The sequence below is a fragment of the Nerophis ophidion genome, linkage group LG02 (genome assembly GCF_033978795.1).
Source record: "Nerophis ophidion isolate RoL-2023_Sa linkage group LG02, RoL_Noph_v1.0, whole genome shotgun sequence".
Classification (NCBI taxonomy): Eukaryota; Metazoa; Chordata; class Actinopteri; order Syngnathiformes; family Syngnathidae; genus Nerophis; species Nerophis ophidion.
In genome coordinates, this window is record NC_084612.1 from 4,204,524 (window position 1) to 4,228,952 (window position 24,429).

At 37.2% G+C, this 24,429-nt stretch overlaps 1 protein-coding gene across 1 annotated transcript in view; it reads left to right on the forward strand.

Moving 5' to 3' along the window:
- Positions 1-1,462: 1,462 nt before the first annotated feature.
- cplx3b (complexin 3b) overlaps positions 1,463-24,429 on the forward strand; it is a 28,676-nt gene continuing 5,709 nt past the window's right edge. Inside the window, exons 1-2 of the mRNA XM_061876517.1 lie at positions 1,463-1,820; positions 22,038-22,125. Of these exons, the coding sequence (XP_061732501.1) occupies positions 1,663-1,820; positions 22,038-22,125 (246 nt within the window). The 5' untranslated portion in view covers positions 1,463-1,662. The remainder of the gene's footprint in view (positions 1,821-22,037; positions 22,126-24,429) is intronic.

Consider the following 24,429-nt stretch of genomic DNA (forward strand, 5'->3'; position numbering starts at 1 on the left):
TATATATATATATATATACAGTGGGGCAAAAAAAGTATTCAGCCACCGATTGTGCAAGTTCTCCCACTTAAAATGATGACAGAGGTCTGTAATTTTCATCATAGGTACACTTCAACTGTGAGAGACCGAATGTGGAAAAAAAATCCAGGAATACACATTGGAGGAATTTTAAAGAATTTATTTGTAAATTATGGTGGAAAGTAAGTATTTGGTCACTTCAAATACCAAAATGGATACATGGATGATACAGCAGAGGATTGGGAGAATGTCATGTGGTCAGATTAAACCAAAATAGAACTTTTTGGTATAAACTCAACTCGTCCTGTTTGGAGGAAGAAGAATACTGAGTTGCATCCCAAGAACACCAAACCTACTGTGAAGCATGGGGGTGGAAACATCATGCTTTGGGGCTGTTTTTCTGCTAAGGGGACAGGACGATTGATCCGTGTTAAGGAAAGAATGAATGGCGCCATGTATCGTGAGATTTTGAGCTACAACCTCCTTCCATCAGTGAGAGCTTTGAATGGTTGACCAAATACTTATTTTCCACCATAATTTACAAATATTTTTTTTTAAATTCCTACAATGTGAATTCCTGGATTTTTTTTCCACATTCTGTCTCTCACAGTTGAAGTGTACCTATGATGAAAATTACAGACCTCTGTCATCATTTAAAGTGGGAGAACTTGCACAATCGGTGGCTGACTAAATACTTTTTTCCCCCAGTGTATATATATATATACAGTATATATATATATATATATATATATATATATATTGCATTCTATTTTAGTTATTTCATTGATTTTACAACACCCTGGCGCTGATTTGTACTGTTTTTGTACTTATCTTGATTATTATTGTTTCTCGATTGTTTGTAAATGTTGCAATTTATAAATAAAGGTTTCCATCCATCCATCCATTTTCTACCGCTTATTCCCTTTTGGGGTCGTGGAGGGCGCTGGCACCTATCTCAGCAACAATCGGGTGGAAGGTGGGGTACACCCTGGACAAGTCGCGCCTCTCAAAAAAACTCAATTTTTCCATACATCCATCCATCCATTTCCTGCTGCTTATTCCCTTTGGGGTCGCGGGGGGCGCTGGCGCCTATCTCAGCTACAATCGAGCGGAAGGCGGCATACACCGTGGACAAGTCGCCCCTCAAAAAACCTAAAAAAAAAATATTTAGTATTGTTTTATTTGTATTATTTATTTATTTTTTGTGCCATTGATGTAAAACGTACATCAGGGATAATTAGTAACACTATTAAATGAATATTTCTGTGATAAAAGTGAAGGCAGCCAAAATGTGGTTCGGACCAGAAGACCACCGGGGTGGAGGTCTCCTGCAGGCCGCCTGCTGGTGCACTGGACTGGGCGGAGGGAGGGAGACACAGACGATTGGAGGACGGAGCGCCAAACTTGTTGACTCATAACCGAGCTGCTCGTCAGCATCCTCCTCCTCCGCTTCATCATCATCATCATCATCATCCTCCTCCTCCTGCTGGACCACCGAGCTGCTGCCGAACGCACCAAATCCGGGACTACACTCCGATTGCGCGCATTCAGGAGGATTTTTTTTTTTTTTATAGGTTTAAGAATCCATCGAGTCTGCACAACTTCTAGCCCAGGAAGGACCCCCGCCGGACCCACAAAGAAGCGATGGCGTTCATGGTGAAACACGTGGTGGGGGGCCAGCTGAAGAACCTGACGGGCGGGCTGACGGAGGAGAAGCCCGAGGCGGAGAAGACGGACGCGGCGGCGCAGGGGATGACCCAGGAGGAGTTCGAACAGTACCAGCAGCAGCTGGAGGAGGAGAAGTAAGTCGACGTCGAGTTATTCTTCCGTTTTTACGGGGATTTTTCCTCACCGCGATGTAAACTCGTGTTGCGTTCAAAGGCTTCTCGGGGTCCGTGCGTAAAAACGCGCACGGGAGCTCGCGTCCTTTACGCGCGGTCGTGGCGCACAGGAGGACACCTTTTAATGGTGGCCGATACTATGGATTTTCTAACCGATCCGATCCGAAGTTTAAGGATGGGGAAGGATTTTAATGTGTTGACCTTGACTATAAAGCCGATTCTGATTCGAATTGAAGTCAATAAACTGAAACTGAACTGAAATGAGCTGAAACTCACGAAACAGAATCCGACTCTCATTCATATCCTTTGGTTGTTTTTTTAGAATTAGAATTACAATCACAATTAAAATTACAATTAGAAATAATTTAATAATCCCCGTGGGGAAATTAAGATTTTCAGCACAATCCCATTCAAGAGCAGACAAACGTTACGGGAGACAGAACACGATCGCTGACACGATCAACCTCCGGCGTCCCTTACAAAAAAGGTGAAAAAACGGAGGGGCGGGGGGACAGTCTAAACCTGGGCCTCTGTAGAGGGGGTTCAGCCTGAGGCAAAGGGGGAAAAAACCTCCTAGCCATAGCACACATATGCATGTGTGTAAGAGGGAAACTTTAAAGAACACAAAGGACATTAAAGGCCTACTGAAATGAGATTTTGTTATTTAAACGGGGATAGCAGGTCCATTCTATGTGTCATACTTGATCATTTGCTGAAAGGATTTAGTAGAGAACATCGACGATAAAGTTTGCAACTTTTGGTCGCTAATAAAAAAGCCTTGCCTGTATACCGGAAGTAGCAGACGATGTGCGCGTGACGTCACTGGTTGTAGGGCTCCTCACATCCTTACATTGTTTATAATTATAGCCTCCAGCAGCAAGAGGTATTCAGACTGAGAAAGCGACGATTTCCCCATTAATTTGAGCGAGGATGAAAGATTTGTGGATGAGGAAAGTTAGAGTGGAGCACACAAAAAAAAGGCAACAGCTCCAGGCGGCGGCAGTGGGACAGTTTCAGATGTAATTAGACACATTTACTAGGATAATTATGGAAGATCCCTTATCTGCTTATTTTTCTAATAGTGTTTTAGTGAGATTGTAAGGTCATACCTGAAAGTCGGATGGCTGCGGTGAACGACAGTGTCTCTGAGAGAAGCCGAGGAGCCAAGATCACAGCTGCCTTTTTTGAGCAGCAAGAGGAGGTCGCATAATCCACTGAAGTCTCCGGTAAGAGCCAACTTAATATCACATTTTTTCCATCCAAAAACATGTTCGCTTGACCGCTCTGTGTTAAAGCTTCACAACAAACAAAGAAACACCAGCTGTGTTTCGGTGCTAAAGGCAGCTGCAATCCACCGTTTTCCAATAACAGCATTGTTCTTTATAGTCTCCATTATTGATTGAACAAATTGCAAAAAATTCAGCAACACAGATGTCCAAATTACTGTGTAATTATGGTATGAAAAGAGACGACTTTTAGCCGTGTGTGGTGCTGGGCTAATATGTCCGCTACAACCCGAGACGTCACAAACACGCGTCATCATACGTGTCATCATTCCCCGACGTTTTCAACATGAAACTCCGCGGGAAATTTAAAATTGTAATTTAGTAAACTAAAACGGCCGCATTGGCATGTGTTGTAATTTTAAGATATTATCATTGATATATAAACTATCAGACTGAGTGGTCGGTAGTAGTGAGTTTCAGTAGGCCTTTAAAGACATTAAAAGAGCAGAGCTGATGCAAGCAGCCACTTCTACATACTGCTACAAATGTAAAATAACAACAACAACAACAACAAAACATACACACTGTAGTGGCCTCTATGCAGTGTTTCGCGCCATCGTCTGCTGGGGTGGGGGGGAGCATGGCCAGAGACAGGAGCAGACCCAACAAAGCAACCAAGAGAGGCGATTCCCCCCTTGGCCGCCCATTAACTCTCGCCCAGTGTCCAGTCCACATGGATGAGTGGACTTGCTCATTCAGCCAAAACACTTTTGACCCCCAAACCTGTACCTTGTACAAGGTTTGTAAACTATATTCTTCAAAACCACAACGTTAAATGTCAATCTCACCCTCCGATACCATCACAAGCCTGGTATCGATAGTATGGCTCTTCCCACCTCGACTTTAAATCCTTGCTTCAGCGCGGGGGTGTCAAGCTCATTTTAGATCGGGGGCCACATGGAGAAAAATACACTTCCAAGTGGGCCGGATTGGTAAAATCACGGCACGATAACGTAAAAATAAAGAGAACTTCAGATTGTCTTCCTTGCTTAAAAATAGAACAAGCACATTCTGAAAATGTACACATTTTTTTTACATTTACATGTTGCAGTTAATAGTTTGCTATCTTTATTTGTCTTTATTCATACTTTCTGAATAAATTATGTGATAATGTTGATCAGTCAACTCATTGGTGTTAATTTTATCGCGATAAAAGAATTATATCAAAATCAAATTACAGGATGTTATTTATGTCGTTTGGTAGTTTTCCTCAACTGGTGCACTAACATGTGGTAAAAATGTGTTTTACATATGTAAAATGTGTTTTACATATGTAAAACACATTTTTTCGAACTTGATTAATGAAAACATTAATCAAGTTCGATTAATGAAAACTTGATTAATGAAAACATTGATTAATGAAAAACTTGATTAATGAAAGCATTAATCAAGTTCGATTAATGAAAACATTAATGTTTTCATTAATCGAACTTGATTAATGAAAACATTCTTGGCAAATGCTTTCGCTTTCGTCCGTCTTGCGCCGGTCCAAGAATCTACAAAGATACAAAGAATTGCTATTGCGACATCTAGTGGACACTTTTAGAACAGCAGTTTCTTTCATTTAAAAATTTCAGCTCATTTTTATACTTGGCAAACTCATCCCGCGGGCCGGAAAAAAAACCTTTTGGCGGGCCTTATGTTTGACACCCCCCGCTTTAGCGTGTGTCCACAACTAAACAAGGATCTCATATGTCTCCACCAAGTCCCAATTGACTGTAACTAATACCAGTCTTGCAGTCCACAGCAAAGAACTGTACACAAGTCACCTCTGTGGACGCTTAAATGATGTTTTCAATGTAAAACAATACATTTATGTGCATGAGAACCAGGGCCCTCTGCAGTGGACATTTTCTATGTATTTTGGTATGATTGATGATCATTATCGATTGCCGATGCCATCCATAGCATGTATCACATGTCTCATAAAGTGGCGATACAGCAGTTGGAATAGTGGATCGTTAGTTAACACGCACAGCAAAGGGCACAAGTTCGATCCCGGGCTAAGACCTACAACGCGTGCCGAACTCCCAATGTGCAGTTTTTGATACGTATGGTTGAAGACTACAGACTTGTCTTTGATGTTTGCAAAAGCATGCATGTTGCATGTTATCTCGGTTTAAGACAGGGGTCGGCAACCCAAAACTTTGCAAGAACCATTTTGGACCAAAAAACAAATCTGTCTGGAGCTGCAAAAAATGAAAAGCCGTATATAAGACTTGTAAAGAAAGCAACACATGACATAAGTGTCGTGTATTATATTGTATTTTAGCTATAATAACCTACTATCAAAATGACTATTTGTCGCAAGCTGAAGCAAATCTTCGTTGACAGAAATGTGGAAATGTAATATTTGTTCTACACATTTTTACAACATTACAAACCATTAATAAATCAGAGGCTACTCAGAAGGTGAGATAACAAAGAGGATAAAAGTAAAGGATATTAAATGAGCTCAAATATGAGTTATAATGACACAATATGCACATGCAGCTAGCCTAAATAGCATGTTAGCATTGATTAGCTTGCAGTCATGCACTGACTAAATATGCCTGATTAGCACTCCAACAAGTCAATAACATCAACAAAGCTCACCTGTGTGCATTCACGCACAGTATTAAACATTTGGTGGACAAAATGAGACAAAGGAGTGGAAGATTTTACATGTAAACAAACTTTTGGGACACAGTACACACTATGGTGATTTCAAGAACCGCCGAAGTTCGTAGGACAAAACGATGTTATATCGCGTATCGTATATTAGCTATAATAACCTACTATCAAAATGACTATTTGTCGCAAGCTGAAGCAGATCTTTGTTAACAGAAATGTTGAAATGTAATATTTATTCTACAAATGTTCACAATATTAGAAACCATTAATAAACCAGAGGCTACTCAGAAGGTGAGATAACAAAAAGGATACAAGTAAAGGATATTAAACGAGCTCAAATATGAGTTATAATGATGCGATATGCACATACAGCTAGCTTAAATAGCATGTTAGCATTGATTAGCTTGCAGTCATGCACTGACCAAATATGCCTGATTAGCACTCCAACAAGTCAATAACTTTAACAAAGCTCACCTTTATGCATTCACGCACAGTATAAAACATTTGGTGGACAAAATTAAACAAAAAAGGAGTGGAAGATTATACATGTAAATAAAATTTTGCGTCACAGTCCACACTATGGTAGAACCGCCGAAATTAGTAGGACAAAATGATGTTCACCAAATAGTCTCATCAGTGAAGCATACACACAAACATAATAAACAGAGGGCTTTCTAACAATTAGGAAGGTTTGTGTCATGTTTGTCATTAAACAAAAAACATACTAAAACAAAAACTTTATTTTTCCCCCATCTTTTTCCATTTTCAATCCTTTTTTAAAAGAGTCGCAGGTTGCTGACCCCTGGTTTAAGCTCAAAATATGTAGGCTAGGTTTGTCTTTGATGCTTTTAAAATACGTGTGTTGGATTGGTTAAAGACTAAGTTATGTACGTTATATTGGTAAAAGACTAAATTGTCTTTGATGTTTAAAAAATACATGAGTTCGCTTGGATGAACATTAAAATATGTTAGATAAACACTTGTTTTTGCCGTCTACAGAAAGCACCCGTTTTCTTGTCTAAGACTAAAATACGTAGGTTTGGTTTGTCTTTGATGTTTACAAAATACACAAGTTAGCTTGGTTGAAGACTAAATTATTTTGCTTGGTTAGAAGAAAACTGAATTGTCTTTGATGTTTAGTAAGTTAGCTTGGTTGACTAAAATGTGTACGTCATATTAGCAAAAGACTATGTAGTCTATGATGTTTACAAAATACGTATGTTGCCTTGGTTAAAGACTAAAATATATACGTTATATTAGCAGCAAACATATTAGTCTTTGATGTTTTACAAAATATGTGTTAGCTTGGTTGAAGACTAAAATATGTATGTTGTATTAGCAGAAGACTAAATTATCTGTGATGTTTCCGAAACACATGAGGTAGCTTGTTTGAACACTAAAATATTTTGCTTGGTTGGAAGAAAACTGAATTGTCTTTGATGTTTAGTAAGTTAGCTTGGTTGACTAAAATGTGTACGTTATATTAGCAGAAGACTATGTAGTCTATGATGTTTACGAAATACGTATGTTGCCTTGGTTAAAGACTAAGATAAATATGTTATATTAGCAGCAAACCTGTTAGTGTTTGATGTTTTACAAAATATGTGTGTTAGTTTGGTTGAAAGAATAAAATTTGTATGTTATATTAGCAGAAGACTAAATTGTCTGTGATGTTTACGAAATACCCCGCCTTCTGCCCGATTGAAGCTGAGATAGGCACCAGCGCCCTCCGCGACCCCAAAGGGAATAAGCGGTAGAAAAAATGGATGGATGGATGGGTTTACGAAATGTGTGTGTTAGCTTGGTTGACAACTAAAATACTTAGCTAGGTTAGAAGAAATCTAAATTGTCTTTGATGTTTACGAAATATGTGTTAGCTTGGTTGATGACTTCAAAATTCTACGTTATATTAGCAAAAGTCTAAATAGTCTTTGATGTTTGCAAAATACATATGTTAGCTTGGTTAAAGGGGAACATTATCACAATTTCTGAAGGGTTAAAACCAATAAAAATCAGTTCTCAGTGGCTTATTTTATTTTTCGAAGTTTTTCTCAAAATTTTACCCATGATGCAATATCCCAAAAAACGGCTTCAGAGTGCCTGATTTTAACTGTCGTTATAGCCACCCATCTATTGTCGTGTGACGTCACTGCGTGAAGCCAACAGAAAAAAACATAGCGGATAGCACAGAAAGGTATAGCATAGTAGCTCGGATTCTACTCGGATTTCAGCGGCACAAGCGATTCAACAGATTACGCATGTATTGAAACGGATGGTTGGAGTGTGGAGGCAGATAGTGAAAATGAAATTGAAGAAGAAACTGAAGCTATTGAGCCATATCACGACAGACAGCGGCACGGGAGGAGGCAAGGACAAATTTGGCGATCGCCTTCTAACCAACGATTGGTTTTGATTGATTGATTGATACTTTTATTAGTAGATTGCACAGTACAGTACATATTCCGTACAATTGACCACTAAATGGTAACACCCGAATAAGTTTTTCAACTTGTTTAAGTCGGGGTCCACGTTAATCAATTCATGGTATGTGTTTGTTTGGCATTAAATGTGGGTGGACGGAAAGGCTGGATGCAAATATAGCTACCAATGAGGCATAATGATGCAATATGTACATACAGCTAGCCTAAATAGCAATTTAGCATTGATTAGCTTCCAGTCATGCCGTGAGCAAATATGTCTGATTAGCACATAAGTCAATAACATCAACGAAACTCACCTTTGTGATTTTGTTGACTTTATCGTTGGAAATGCATCTGCTTTGAGTGTTGCAGGATATCCACACATCTCTGTGCCATCTCTGTCGTAGCATCGCTATCGTCGGTAAGGTGTGCAGAACAAACGAGGGACTTTCGCATCGTTTGACCACTGGTGCAACTTGAATCCGTCGATTGGTATGTGTTTGTTTGGCAATAAATGTGGGTGGAGGGAAAGGCTGGATGCAAATATAGCTATAAATGAGGCATAATGATGCAATATGTACATACAGCTAGCCTAAATAGCATGTTAGCATCGATTAGCTTCCAGTCATGCCGTGAGCAAATATGTCTGATTAGCACACTCCACGCAAGTCAACTGGTGCTGTTACACCCTCCGACAACACTTCGACGAGGCATAATGTCTCCAAGGTACGGAAAACAGTCAAAAAAACGGAAAATAACAGAGCTGATTTGACTTGGTGTGTGTAATGTGTTTGAGAAAATGGCGGATTGCTTCCCGTTGTGACGTCACGAGTGAAAGGTCATTGCTCCGACAGCGAACTATTGAAAGGCGTTTCAATCGCCAAATTTACCCTTTTAGAGTTCGGAAATCGGTTAAAAAAATATATGGTCTTTTTTCTGCAACATCAAGGTATATATTGACGCTTACATAGGTCTGGTGATAATGTTCCCCTTTAAAGACTAACATGCACGTAATACTAGCAAAAGACTAAATAGTATTTGATGTTTACAAAATATGGATTTTGGCTTGGTTGAAGACCAAAATATGTGGGTAAGGTTAGCAAAATACAAATTGTCTTTGATGTTTATAAAATTTGTATGTTAGCTTGGTTGCAGATTAAAATACGTAGGATAGGTTAGCAAAAGACTCGTCTTAGATGTTCACGGTATACAAGTGTTGGATAAATTGTCTCTGATGTTAACAAAATATGCATGTTAGCTTGCTTGAAGACTAAATTAAGTAGGATGCGTTAGCAAAAGACTTAATTGTCGAGTTAATACACTGTATACATTAGATTATTTGAAGTCAATAGGAATTATTCCCAGTGTTTGCGAAATATAATGGCAACTCCAAATAGTCTACGAGTACGTTATTTGTTGAAGACTAAACTGTGCTCAAAAGTATGCTAAATGTCTCTTAAGTTTGCGCTGATGTTTACCATGACTTGTGCGTTGGTTTCATCAATGACTCAAAACTGTGTTAAAAAACAAACACTTAAGATTTGTCAAAGGTTGTAAATCGTCTTCAGTGTTTACATAAACACATAAGTAAAGGTTGAAGACGAAATTGTTTATGAAAATATATAAATCACGTTTGATGAAGATTACATCGTCTTCAAACTTTATGGAAATAGAAATATTCCATTTTGGGTTACTCCTATTTTGTGAACACGTATGTTAGATTTGTTGAAGGTTCAACAAAAGTTTTGCATGTAAATTCCATCCAATTATGTATGATAATTTGTCGAAGGTTACAAACGGTCTTTAGTTCTTACGAACAAACAGCAGGTTGTTTACTCTAAATTGTTTCCAAAAAATATGTTTGTCTATTTTTCAAAAAACTCTTAAAGTCTCTAAATCATTTTAGGAAACTAAACAGGTAAAGTTTGTTAAAACAACCATTTTCACTGACAACATCTCTCATGTTAATCAAGGACTGATTTATCTCAAACTTAAAGTTTGTCAAAGACTTGGTGTCAAAATCATAATCAATGTTTGTGGAAACACATAGACTAAGTTGGTAGAGGATGCAAAATTTTCTGAATAACATTTCCGAAAACAGATACATTAAGATTATTATGGACGACTCTCAATCTTTAATGTTTGTGAAAATGTGACAAAATGTGGCGAACTAATATTTGCTCAGATTTGTGCGATAACGTGTATGTAAGGTTTTTTGAAAACAAAATCTTGTGCGATGTTTATGTAAACAAAGGCTAAATCTGGGGAAGACATTAGATCTTTATAATGTCAACAAAAATTAGGGCAATTTATTTATATTTAATTTTTGTGAAAATTTTACAAAAAATGTGTACTTTACCTTCGTAGAAGACTCTGATTGGTTCAAATGTTTTGTGAAACCCGTATGGTTGTTTTTTTGAAGACTAATTTTCTTCGATGTTTACGAAAACAGGCTAAATTTTAAAAGACCCCAAAGTCGTCTCTATAATTTGTACGAAAACTTTAGGATTTACTCGTCGTCTTCAATGTTTACAAAACAGACTAAATTCGGAAAAGACACTAAACGTCTCTATAAGGTCTATAAAAACTTTGGGAATAGCGACTACTCATTGTCCTCAATGTTTACAAAAACAGACTAAATTCGTTTGAGACGCTAAAATTGTCCCTCTAGGATCTACAAAAACTTTAAGATTAGTGATTACTCATTGTCTTCAATGTTTACGAAAACAGACTAAATTTGTTCAAGATGCTAAGGTCGTCTCCATAATGTCTATAAAAACTTTAGGATTAGCGACAACTCATTGTCTTCAATACTTCTGAAAACAGACTAAAGTCGTTAAAGACACTATTCGTCTCTTTAAGATCTACGAAAACTTTAGGATTAGCGACAACTCATCATCCTGTTTAAGACGCTAATATCGTCTCTCTAGAGTCTACGAAAACTATAAGATTAGTAATTACTCAATGTCTACCATTTTTACGAAACAGACTAAACTTGTTCAAGACTTTAAAGTCATCTCTAGAATGATTATGAAAACTTTAGGATTAGCCACAACTATTTGTCTTCAATGCTTACAAAAACAGACTTAATTCGTTAAAGATGCTGACGTTGTCTCTATAAGGTCTATGAAAATGTAAAGATTAGCGACAACTCATTGTCTTCAGTGTTTACAAAAACAGAGTAAATGTGTTCAAGAAGCTAAAGTGGTATATTTAGGGTCTACAAAAACTTGAAGATTAGTGATAACTCATTGTCCTCAATGTTTACGAAAACAGACTAAACTTGTTAAAGACACTAAAGTCGTCTTTATAATTTCTACTAAAACGTAAAGATTAGCGACAACTCATCCTCTCCAATGTTTACAAAAACAGATTTCATTTGTTAAAGACGCTAACGTTGTCTCTATAAGGTCTACGTAAATGTAAAGATTAGCGACAACTCACCTTCAATGTTTACAAAAACAGACTTAATTTGTTAAAGACGCTAACGTTGTCTCTATAAAGTCTACGAAAACATACAGATTAGTGACAACTCATTGTCTTCAAAAAGACTAAATGTGTTTAAGACGCTAAGTAGTCTCTTTAGGGTCTATGAAAACTTTAACATTACTGATAACTCATTGTCATCAATGTTTACGAAAACAGACTAAACTTGTTGAAGACGCTAAAGCCGTCTATAAAACAGTATTCGTCTCTATAAAGTCTACGAAAACTTTGGGATTAGCGACAACTCATCGTCTTCAATGATTACAAAAACAGAATAAATTTGGTAGAAACACTAATTGTTTCTATCAGAGTACGAAAACTTTGGGAATAACGACTACTTATCGTCGTCAATGCTTACGAAAACAGACTCTGTAAAGTCTACGAAAACTTCGGGATTAGTGACAACTCATCGTCTTTGATGTTTACAAAAAACAGACCAAATTTGTTAAAGATGCTAACACTGTCTCTATAAGGTCTGCAAATATTTAAAGATTATCAACAACTCAATACAAAAACAGAATAAATGTGTTTAAGACGCTAAACTCGTCTCTTTAAGGTCTACAAAAATTGTAACATTAGTGATAACTCATAGTCATCAATGTTTATGAAAACAGACTAAACTTGTTTGACGCTAAAGTCGTCTCTATAAAGTCTACGAAAACTTTGGGATTAGTAACAACTCATCGTCTTCAAAGATTACGAAAACAGACTAAATTTGATAGAGGCGCTAATCGTTTCTATAAAGTCTACGAAAACTTTAGGAATAGCGACTACTCATCGTCATCAATGCTTACGAAAACGGACTAAATTCGTTACGGACAGTAGTCGTCTGTAAAGTCTACGAAAGGTTTGAGATTAGTGACAACTCATCGTCTTCGATGTTTATGAAAACAGACTAAGCTTGTTCAAGACGCTAAAGTCATCGCAATAAAACAGTGTTCGTCTCTATAAATTCTAAGAAATCATTGGGATTAGCGACAACTCGTCGTCTTCAATGATTACGAAAACAAATTAAATTTGTTAGACACTAATCGTTTCTATAAAGAGTAAGAAAACTTTGGGAATAACGACTACTTATCATCGTCAATGCTTACAAAAACAGAAAAAATTTGTTAGGGACAGTCGTCGTCTTTGTAAAGTCTACGAAAACTTTGGGATTAGCGACAACTCATCGTCGTCAATGCTTACGAAAACAGACTAAATTCGTTAGGGTCAGTAGTCGTCTCTGTAAAGTCTACAATAACTCTGGGATTAGTGACAACTCATCGTCTTCGATGTTTACAAAACCAGACTTAATTTGTTAAAGATGCTAACGCTGTCTCTATAAAGTCTACAAATATTTAAAGATTAGCAACAACTCATTACAAAAACAGACTATATGTGTTTAAGGCGCAAAACTCGTCTCTTTAGGGTCTACGAAAACTTAACCATCAGAGATAACTCATTGTCATCAATGTTTACGAAAACAAACTAAACTTGTTCGAGATGCTAAAGTCGTCTCTATAAAACAGGGTTCGTCGCTATAAAATCTACGAAAATTTTGGGATTAGCGACAACGCATCGTCTTCAAAGATTACGAAAACAGACTAAATTTGGTAGAGACACTTGACTAATCGTTTCTACGAGGTCTACAAAATCTTTGGGAATAGCGACTACTCATCGACGTCGATGCTTACGAAAACAGAGAAAAATTCGTTAGGGGACAGTAGTTGTCTCTGTAAAGCGTACGAAAAATTTGGGATTAGTGACAACTCATCGTCTTCGATGTTTACAAAAACAGACTTAATTTGTTAAAGATGCTAACGCTGTCTATAAAGTCTACGAAAATTTAAAGATTGGCAACAAATCAGTCCAAAAACAGACTAAATGTGTTTAAGACGCTCAACTCGTCTGTTTAGGGTCTACAAAAACTTTGACATTAGTGATAACTCATTGTCATCAATGTTTACGAAAACAGACTAAACTTGTTCAAGACGCTAAAGCCGTCTATAAAACAGTGTTCGTCTCTATAAAGTCTACGAAAAGTTTGGGATTAGCGACAACTCATCGTCTTCAAAGATTACGAAAACAGACTAAATTTGGTAGAGACACTAATCGTTTCTATAAAGTCTACGAAAACTTTGAGAATAGCAACTACTCATCGACGTCAATGCTTACGAAAACAGACGAAATTCGTTAGGGATAGTCGTCATCTCTGTAAAGTCCACGAAAACTTTGGGATTAGCGACAACTCATCGTCTTCAATGATTACGAAAAAAGACTAAATTTGATAGAGACACTAATCGTTTCTATAAGGTCTACGAAAACTTTAGGAATAGCGGCTACTCACCATCAGTAGTCGTCTCTGTAAAGTCTACAATAACTTTGGGATTAGTGACAACTCATCGTCTTCGATGTTTAGGAAAACTGACTTAATTTGTTAAAGATGCTAACACTGTCTCTATAAAGTCAACAAAAATGTAAAGATTGGCAACAACTCATTACCAAAACAGACTAAATATGTTTAAGACACTAAACTCGTCTCTTTAGGGTCTACGAAAACTTTGGTGATAACTCATTGTCGTCAATGTTTATGAAAACAGACTAAACTTGTTCAAGACGCTAAAGTCGTCTCTATAAATCAGTGTTCGTCTCTATAAAGTCTACGAAAACTTTGGGATTAGCGACAACTCATAGTCTTTAATTTTCCTGAAGGAATCAATAAAGCACTATATATCTATCTAAGATTACGAAAACAGACTAAATTGGGTAGAGACACTTGAGTAATCGTTTCTATAAGGTCTACAAAAACTTTGGGAATACCGACTACTCATCGACGTCAATGCTTACGAAAACAGACGAAATTTGACACTAATGAAAAAAGACTAAATTTGATAGAGACACTAATCGTTACTATAAGGTCTACGAAAACTTTAGGAATAGCGGCTACTCACCATCAGTAGTTGTCTCTGTAAAGTGTACAAAAAATTTGGGATTAGTGACAACTCATCGTCTTCGATGTTTACAAAAACAGACTTAATTTGTTAAAGATGCTAAAGCTGTCTCTATAAAGTCTACGAAAATTTAAACCTTGGCAACAACTCATTGCAAAAATGTGTTTAAGATGTTAAACTTCTCTCTTTAGGGACTACGAAAACTTTAAGATTAGTGATAACACATTGTCGTCAATGTTTACGAAAACAGACTAAACTTGTTCAAGACACTAAAGTCCTATCTATAAAACAGAGTTCGTCTTTAATCGTTTCAATAAGGTCAATATAGCGGCTACTCATCGTCGTCAATGCTTACAAAAACAGACTAAATTTGTTAGGGACAGTAGTCGTCTCTGTAAAGTCTACGAAAGTTTTGAGATTAGTGACAACTCATCGTCTTCGATGTTTACGAAAACAGACTGAACTTGTTCAAGGCGTTAAAGTCGTTTTTGATTGATTGACTGAAACTTGTATTAGTAGGTTGCACAGTTCAGTACATATTCCGTACAATTGACCACTAAATGGTAACACCCGTATAAGTTTTTCAACTTGTTTAAGTCGGGGTCCACGTAAATCAATTCATGGTATTCGGCTCCATAACTTTAGGATTTGTGTTAACTAATTGTCTTCAATGTTTAAGAAGACACTAAATTCATTAGACGTTGAAGTCGTCTCAATTATAGTGTGTAAAAACTTTAGGATTATCGACAACTCATTGTCTTCAATGTTTCCGAAAACACACAAGTTCATAGAAGACGCAAAATCTTCTATTTTTACAGAAATACGTACATAAGGATTATTGACAACTCTCAACCGTCTTCAATGTTTGCGAAAATGTCACAAGAATATGCACAAAGATATTTACAAAAAATCGTGTTCACAGAAACGTACGTTAGTTGTTTTACTGACCAAAAAAACGAGAAAACAATCAAGACTTTGATATTCTCCGAGGACTTCATTGACGTATACAGTAGGTTTATGGGATTCGTGCTGTCTTTTGATGTACTACTGGTGAGGAAATAGTGTTGTGTGCACGTAATGTGACCTTGCAGTGAATTATTAGCGGAAAGACGGCAGCTTTCGTGCTGACATGAAGACATTTCATCAGCCTGAGAGGCCACGCTGGTCATCTCCCGCCCTTGACGGACGTCCACGCCGTTTGGCGTTTGTCCCGATGTGACAGCGCCTCTCAGCGCAGCAAAAAGCACCTTGCGCTGACACATTGGGAGCATCGCCTTCGCATGTCATGATCTTTGTAGTCGAGCGTTGCAGGCCCCCCTCCGTCTGCATATTCTATATTTATTTTATTTGGGTGTTTACTCGTGCTGTTTCGGCTTCACCGCACACGCCACATCTGTCAGACATTATGTCAGCTTGACACACACACACGCACACACACACACACACACAAACGCACACGCACGCGCACACGCACAACCTCCCAACAAATTAAGCAATTTTTCTGAGGCACAACTGTGAGCTAACTGGGGCATAGGAATGTCTCACTGAGGGGGACTTCCATGGAAAGTGGCTCCCTCTGCTGGAGGAATCTTGTAATGACACAACACTGAAAAAGCCCACTATCGAAAATAACAGTATTCAGAGATAATAATTGGACTATTTATTGTTTTAATAGATTATTTACACTGTTAAATTATATAATTTACCTACTCATTTTATCTATTAAATACAGGGGTCGCCAACGCGGTGCCCACGGGCACCAGGTAGCCCGTAAGGACCAGATGAGTCGCCCGCTGGCCTGTTCTAAAAATAACTCAAATAGCAGCACTTACCAGTGAGGTGCCTGTATTTTTTAAATTGTATTTATTTACTAGCAAGCTGGTCTTGCTTTGCTCGACATTTTTAATTCTAAGAGAGACAAAACTCAAATCCAAGAAAATCCAAGAAAATATTCTAAAGACTTGGTCTTCACTTGTTTAAATAAATGCATTTATTTTTTTACTTTCCTTCTTATAACTTTCAGAAAGACAATTTTAGAGAAAAAAATATAACCTTAAAAATGATTTTAGGATTTTTAAACACATATACCTTTTTACCTTTTAAATTCCTTCCTCTTCTTTCCTGACAATTCAAATCAATGTTCAAGTATTATTTTTTTTTTTGTAAAGAATAATAAATACATTTCAATTTAGTTCTTCATTTTACCTTCTGTTTTTTCGACAAAGAATAACTGTAAAATATTTCTTCAAACTTATCATAGTTAGAATTCCAAAAAATTATTCTGGCAAATCCAGAAAATCTGTAGAATTAAATTTAAATCTTATTTCAAAGTCTTTGGGATTTCTTTTAAAATTTTTGTTCTGGAAAATCTAGAAGAAATAATGATTTGTCTTTGTTAGAAATATAGCTTGGTCCAATTTGTTATCTATTATAACAAAGTGCAAATTGGATTTTAAGGTATTTAAAACATTTCATCAAAATTTTAAAATTAATTTTAATCAGGAAAAATTACTAATGATGTTCAATAAATTATTTTTTAAATTTTTTCAAAAAGATTCGAATTAGCTAGTTTTTCTCTTCATTTTTTTCGATTGAATTTATAATTTCAAAAAGTCGATATTGAAGATAAAGTATGTTTCAAAATTTAATTTTAATTTTTTTTCGTGTTTTCTTCTCTTTTAAACCGTTCAATTAAGTGTTTTTTTCATCATTTATTCTCTACAAAAAACCTTCCGTAAAAGGAAAAAAAATGTATTACGGAATGACAGCCAGGTACTATAATACACCGCATGGTGCAACCTGGACACATCATCAGTGATTCTCCCGGGGTCATAGGGTGTTTCGGGTCTTAATCATGAATTGATTAACGTGGACCCCGACTTAAACAAGTTGAAAAACGTATTCGGGTGTTACCATTTAGTGGTCAATTGTACGGAATATGTACTGTACTGTGCAATCTACTAATAAAAGTATCAATCAATCAATCAAAATCAAACACCCTCACCCGGGCGACCCAGCCGAGGATGATCAGTCCCTCGACTTGTGTCCAGGTAGCGCACTACGCCACGCGTCCCCCCTCCTCAACCAGAGCCAACGTGAAGCCTTTTCAGACGCTTCCAAGATGTTTTTTATGGCTCTTCGCCTGTGCAGTCCACAAATCCCAAGGAGCCCCAGGACATGGTGTAAGGACTTGCCTGCAAAACCCCTGCAGCCCACCTCAATAGGCTCACAGCGGGCCTTCCACCCGTTCCTCCGGCAGTCAGCCACAGGATCTGCATATTTCGCCCTCTTCCTTTCCTGAGCTTCCTCCATTCTGTCCTCCCAGGGGACAGTTAGCTCAAGGAGCACCACCTTCTTGCTGGTTCCAGACATCAAGACCATGTCTGGCCAGAGTGTTGTAGTTGCAATGATGTCTGGGAATCGCAACTGCCTTCCTAGATCAACCAAGAGCTGCCAGTCCCTTGCTGTTGTTAGCAGGCCACCCTGGGTCTTCTTGGAGGGTTGAGGTTTCTCTCCTGCTCGGACAAAGGCAATTGTGCTCTTAGTTGGGTGTTGCCGCTTACTGGTGTTGATGCCAGTGCAGATAGTGTCTGCTATTGCCCGCAGGACCTGGTCGTGGCGCCACCGGTACCTGCCATCTCCCAATGCCTTTGAGCAACAGCTGAGGATGTGTTCTAATGATCCTCTTTTCTGACAGAGCTGGCACACAGGTGTGTCTATCAGGCCCAAAGTGTATAAGTTAGCAGGGCTTGGGAGGACATCATAAACTGACTGGACCAAGAACTTAAACTGGTGTGGCTCCGCTTTCCAGAGTTCGGTCCAGGTGATCTTGCGACCAGCTATGTGCTCCCACTTGGTCCAGGCCCCCTGCTTGCTCATTCCCACCACTCTGCTGAAGCGAGCCTCTTCCACCTCGGCGCGAACCTCCTCTTGAACCAACTCTGTCCTTTCCTTTCCTCTGGCTCTGCTGTAGCTTGGTTTGGTGTTACTACCCAGCCCAGCCCGACCAGTAGCTACGGTTCCTACCACGGTGCTGTGCCGCAACCTCGCCTCTGCCCGCTCCACTGCATTCTGGGCACGCCAGTTCCTTCCTGTTCTGACCTCCACACCTGCTGACGATACTTTCCCATCAGCAGAATCTCTGTAGGGCAGGACTTCTCTGGCCCTGGAAACCTTGAACTCCTCTGCCAGACTACTGAAAGGAAGCTGCAGCTTGGTGTTGTGCCCAAACAAAGCAATGCTGCTTAGGCTCCGTGGCAGACCCAGCCACCTGCACAGGGACGAGCTGATCTTCCTCTCGAATCCCTCCACGATGGTCATTGGGAATTCGTACATCAGCAGCGGCCAGAGGATACGAGGGAGGATGTCATGCTGATATATCCAGGCTTTGAACTTCCCTGGAAGTCCCGACTTGTCCACCGCTGAGAGCCACATGTTGAGGTTATCGCTGGTAACTTGACGTGCAGCGGAATCCTTCAGATCACCAGTGAAGAGCTTGCCCAGGCTCTTCACTGGCTTTTTGGATGTCTGCCAGACTGAAGCGAAAGTGGTCGGATACTTTACCTTTCCTCAAGACCAAGGACCTGGACTTAAAGGGCTTGAAACTCATTCTTGCCCAACTAATGAGTCGATCAAGGCCTTGAAGGAGCCATCTGCATCCAGACACTGATGTTGTGGTTACCGTGAGATCATCCATGAATGCTCTAATCGGAGGTTGCCGGGTGCCGGATTTGGACAAAGGACCTCTGCACTCTACTTCCGCAGACTTCACGAGCATATTCATGGCCAGTGCAAACAGGGACACAGAGATTGTACAGCCTGTGATGATGCCTTTCTCCAGACGATGCCAATCTGATGTTGAAGTGCCAGAGGACACCCTCAGACTAAAGTTGTTGTAATAGTCGAGAATGAGATTATGAATCTTCTCTGGAACATGGTATCTGCTCAGAGACAACTCCACCAACTTGTGTGGAATTGACCCATAAGCATTGGCGAGGTCCAGCCACAGTACTGTAAATTCGCCTCTGTTCTCTCGCGCCTCACGGATCAGCTGTGTTACCACACCAGTCTGTTCGATGCACCCTGGAACTCCTGGGACTCCTCCCTTCTGCACCGAGGTGTCAATATAGGTGTTCTTCAGGAGAAATCCCATGAGGCGATTGGAAACGATCTTGAAGACAGTCTTGCACTCAACACTGAGGAGGGAGATTGTCCTGAACTGCTCGATGTTCCTTGCGTTTTCCTCCTTGGGAATCCATACTCCCTCTGCGTACGTCCACTGCTGAGGTACTTTCCCTCTTTTCCAGATCACTCGGAAGATCTTCCAAAGACGCTCCAACAGGCGGGGACACTGTTTGAAGACCTTGTACGGAACTCCACTTGGGCCTGGTGCTGATGCTGTTCTGGCAGATTTGATTACCTCTTTAACTTCTTTCAGGGTTGGTTCACTGGTGTCAAACAGGGTGCAGGGTTCTGGTGGGCATATGAGGGCTGCACAGTGGCCGAAGTCTTGCTCTCTCATGCCGTCGCTGTAGGTGTTCTTGATGTGGAGGTTGATTTCCTCCTCGGGACATGAGAGTTGACCACTGCGTTTTTCTCCCAGCAGCTTCTTTGTGAATCCAAATGGATTTGCAATGAAGGCACTGCACTTGCGGGCCCTTTCCTTGCCTCTCTTCCTGTGCCACTCAGCACGTCGCAGGGTGAGTAGTTTATCCCTTACCACACCCCTCAGTTCTGCCAAGGCTGCCTTCTCATTGTCGCTTGGCTTCCTGTACTGGCTCCTGAGTGCTCTCAGTTCTTGTCTGAGTTGGGAAATCTTGGTTTCTCGTCTGTTTGGAATTGGTGCTGCAGTTGTAGTCTTATATATAGATTTATTTATCAAAGGTAAATTGAGCAAATTGGTTATTTCTGGCAATTCATTTAAGTGTGTATCAAACTGGTAGCCCTTCGCATTAATCAGTACCCAAGAAGTAGCTCTTGGTTTCAAAAAGGTTGGTGACCCCTGTATTAAATATAATTTTTTGTAATCTGCCTGGTCAAAAATCCCCTTTCGGAGACACGTTTATTTATATTTATATATTGTAATTTATTATTATGTACTGTCATCACCATCATTATTTGTATAATCTTAGATGTAGTTTTCTCGTGTTCCTAACTGAAACTAAATTATTATTCTTTTGGATAATCTTGAGTAAATAAAAATATATTTGGAAAAAACATTATTAGCACATTATTATTATTATTATTGCAACCTATGTTATTAGTATTATTATAATTCGCCATAATAGAACGTAGTTAACTAATTAGTAAGGCAATATTTAGATTTTTAAAAGTTTAACATTTCTATTAGTATATATTTACTATTGTTGTCTTATTTTTTTCATTGCATATTTTTTTTAATTGCCTGGGAAAAATCACCTGTTTAAGACAACTTTTATTCATATTTTATTGTATTAATATGTCATTGCCTTAATTATTTTCTATTAAATAGATTGTAGTTTGCACGTTGTTGCTAAATAAGTTAAAATAATTATTGTTTTGGATAATCCTGAATTAGTAAACATTTTATAATAAATTCTGATATAAAATGTTTTTTAGTGTTATTGTACAGTAATTCAAATTAACTAAATGCTAATGCAATCATTTTATTTTATTTTTAAATACTAATCTTATTACTCCATACTACAACAGTGAAATTATTTACTACTGCCGTTACAATAATAATAATAATAATAATTTAATTTGAGAGCGCTTTTTAAAAACTAAAAAAAAAAAAAATATTACAGTAAAAAATAAAAACAAAAATCACAGGAAACATGAAGTTTAAAATGGCTTACAGAGAGCAAGAATAAAATATTATAATTTGATGTTATAACTGATATTATATTATAACTTGCCACAATGTCTTCAAATATTGCATCTTAAAACAACATATTTTTTTCAAATGTTTTTAAATGCATAATTAACAATTTTATGGGTCCTAAATTAAGCATTTCAAGCATAAAAATTAGCCAAAAGAAGTAAAAATATTCATATTACATTAGTATTGGCCACTAGGGGAGACCAAACCACTGGCCTGTATCGTGGCCAATGGTTGGCTCAGCCTCAAGCAGCATTACAATATTGGATTAAAGTGGCTAAAGGGTGTTATTTCATGTCTAAAAACAAATTCAAATATATTTAGAAGGTCATGACTCGTTTTTCGTGCTATAGCTATGAAAATATTAAATTTTTAAACAATAATTTCTACTTTGTGGAAATTAATTTATCATGGTCATGCCCATAACCAATTAACATCGATAAACAGGGGAAAACTGTAGTAGTAAATGAGAACGATTGAAAGCGTTATGACAAAAAGGGCGTATTTAAGTTCATCTTGAAGATGGTAATACTTGAAATATAGTTCATACAGAATATTGCATAATTGTGTTGTTGTTCCAGGCAAGAACGAGAGGCCAGCTTCGCCCAGAAGAAAGCGGAGAGAGCCACAGTGAGGAGTCATTTTCGGGATAAGTACAGACTACCAAAGGTAAACAATAAATACACACCAGCAGATAATTATTAAATGCAGCAGAACCTCGAGTTACAATCTTAATTGGTTCTTGAAGAGGGTCCGTAAATTGAAAAGTTTGTATTGTGAAGCAAGAAAGACTAAAATACGCAGGCTTGGTTAGCAAAAGTCTTTGATGTTTACGAAATATGTGAGTGAGCTAGGTTGAAGACTAAAATACGTAGGCTAGGTTAGCAAAAGTCTGAAAAAGTATCTGATTTTTACGAAATATGTGAGTTAGCTTGGTTGAAGACTAAAATATGTACGTTATATTAGCAAAAGTCTAAAGAGTCTTTGATGTTTATGAAATATGTGAGTTCGCTTGGTTGAAGACTAAAATATGTAGAAGTCTAAAATGTATTTGTTTACCAAATATGTGAGTTAGCTTGGTTGAAGACTAACATATGTAGACTAGGTTAGCAAAATACTAGATAGTCTTTGATGTTTACGAAATACGTGTGTTAGCTTGGTTGATGACTAAAATACGTAGGCTAGGTTAGCAAATGACTAAATAGTGTTTGATGTTTAAAAAATACGTGTGTTAGCTTGAATGACGACTAAAATACGTAGGCTGGGTTAGCAAAATACTAAATAGTCTTTGATGCTTACGAAATATATGACATGAATTGATCAACGTGGACCCCGACTTAAACAAGTTGAAAAACTTATTCGGGTGTTACCATTTAGTGGTCGATTGTACGGAAAATGTACTGTACAGTACTGTACAATCTACTAATAAAAGTTTCAATCATCAATCAACTAGCTTGGTTGACGACTAAAATACGACAGACAGGTTTGCAGAAGACCAAAAAGTCTGATGTTTACAAAATACATGTATTAGCTTGGTTGACGACTAAAATGCATAGGCTAGGTTAGCAAAAGACTAAATAGTCTTTGATGTTTACAAAATATGAGAGTTAGCTTGGTTGAAGACTAAAATATGTACGTTATATTAGCAAAAGACTAAATTGTCTTTGATGTTTACGAAATATGTATGTTAGCTTGCTTGAGAACTAAAATACTTAGCGAGGTTAGAAGAAAAAAAAATATTTCTTAAAGTTTACAAAATCTGTGTTAGCTTGGTTGATGACTAAAATATGTACTTTATATTAGCAGAAGACTAAATATTCTTTGATGTTTTATGTACTATGTGTTTCAGCATGGTTTGCGACTAAAAAACGACGGACAGGTTAGCAGAAGACCAAAGAGTCTGATGTTTACAGAATACATGAGTTAGCTTGGTTGAAGACCAAAATATGTATGTTATATTAGCGAAAGACTAAATTGTCTGTGATGTTTATGAAATACGTTTGTTAGCTTGGTTGAAGATTAAATGAAACGTTAGCATGGGAAATTAAATGCTAACGTTAGCATGGTAACAGTTAGAATGCGTCAAGTACCAAGTCATATGACCAAGAAGTATACACATGTAAAATTAGCTAAAAAAGTTAGCATGCTAACAGAATGCGTCAATTACCAACGATATATATATATCAAAGCTAAAGGTATCCTTGTTGGCCCATGTCGATATGTATACATATGTGTATATGTATACATATGTATACATATACATATATATATATATATATATATATATATATATATATATATATATATATATATATATATATATATATATATCAAAGCTAAAGGTATCATTGTTGGCCCATGTCGATATGTATACATATATCTACATATATATATACATATGTGTATATATATATATATATATATATATATATATATATATATATATATATATGTATATATACATATGTGTATACATACATATATATACATATGTGTATATATACACATATATACATACAGTATATATGTGTATATATATATATAAATATATATATACATATATATACATATGTGTATGTATACACATATATATACATATATATGTGTGTGTGTATATATATATATATATATATATATATACACACATATATGTATATATATATGTGTATATATACACATATGAATATTATATATATGTATATATATATATACACATATATATGTATATATACACATATATATGTATATATACACATATGTATATATATGTATATATACACATATGTATATATATATATATATATATATATATATATATATATATATATATATATATATATATATAAAACCTGTGTCTCAATTCTCAATTTTGTGTTCACGGGTGACAAAATATATTAATTATTAGTGTTATTAGTATCAACATTTTAAGTTTTTCTCGCCTTATTGCATTTGTTTTGGGGTTCTTATGTAATT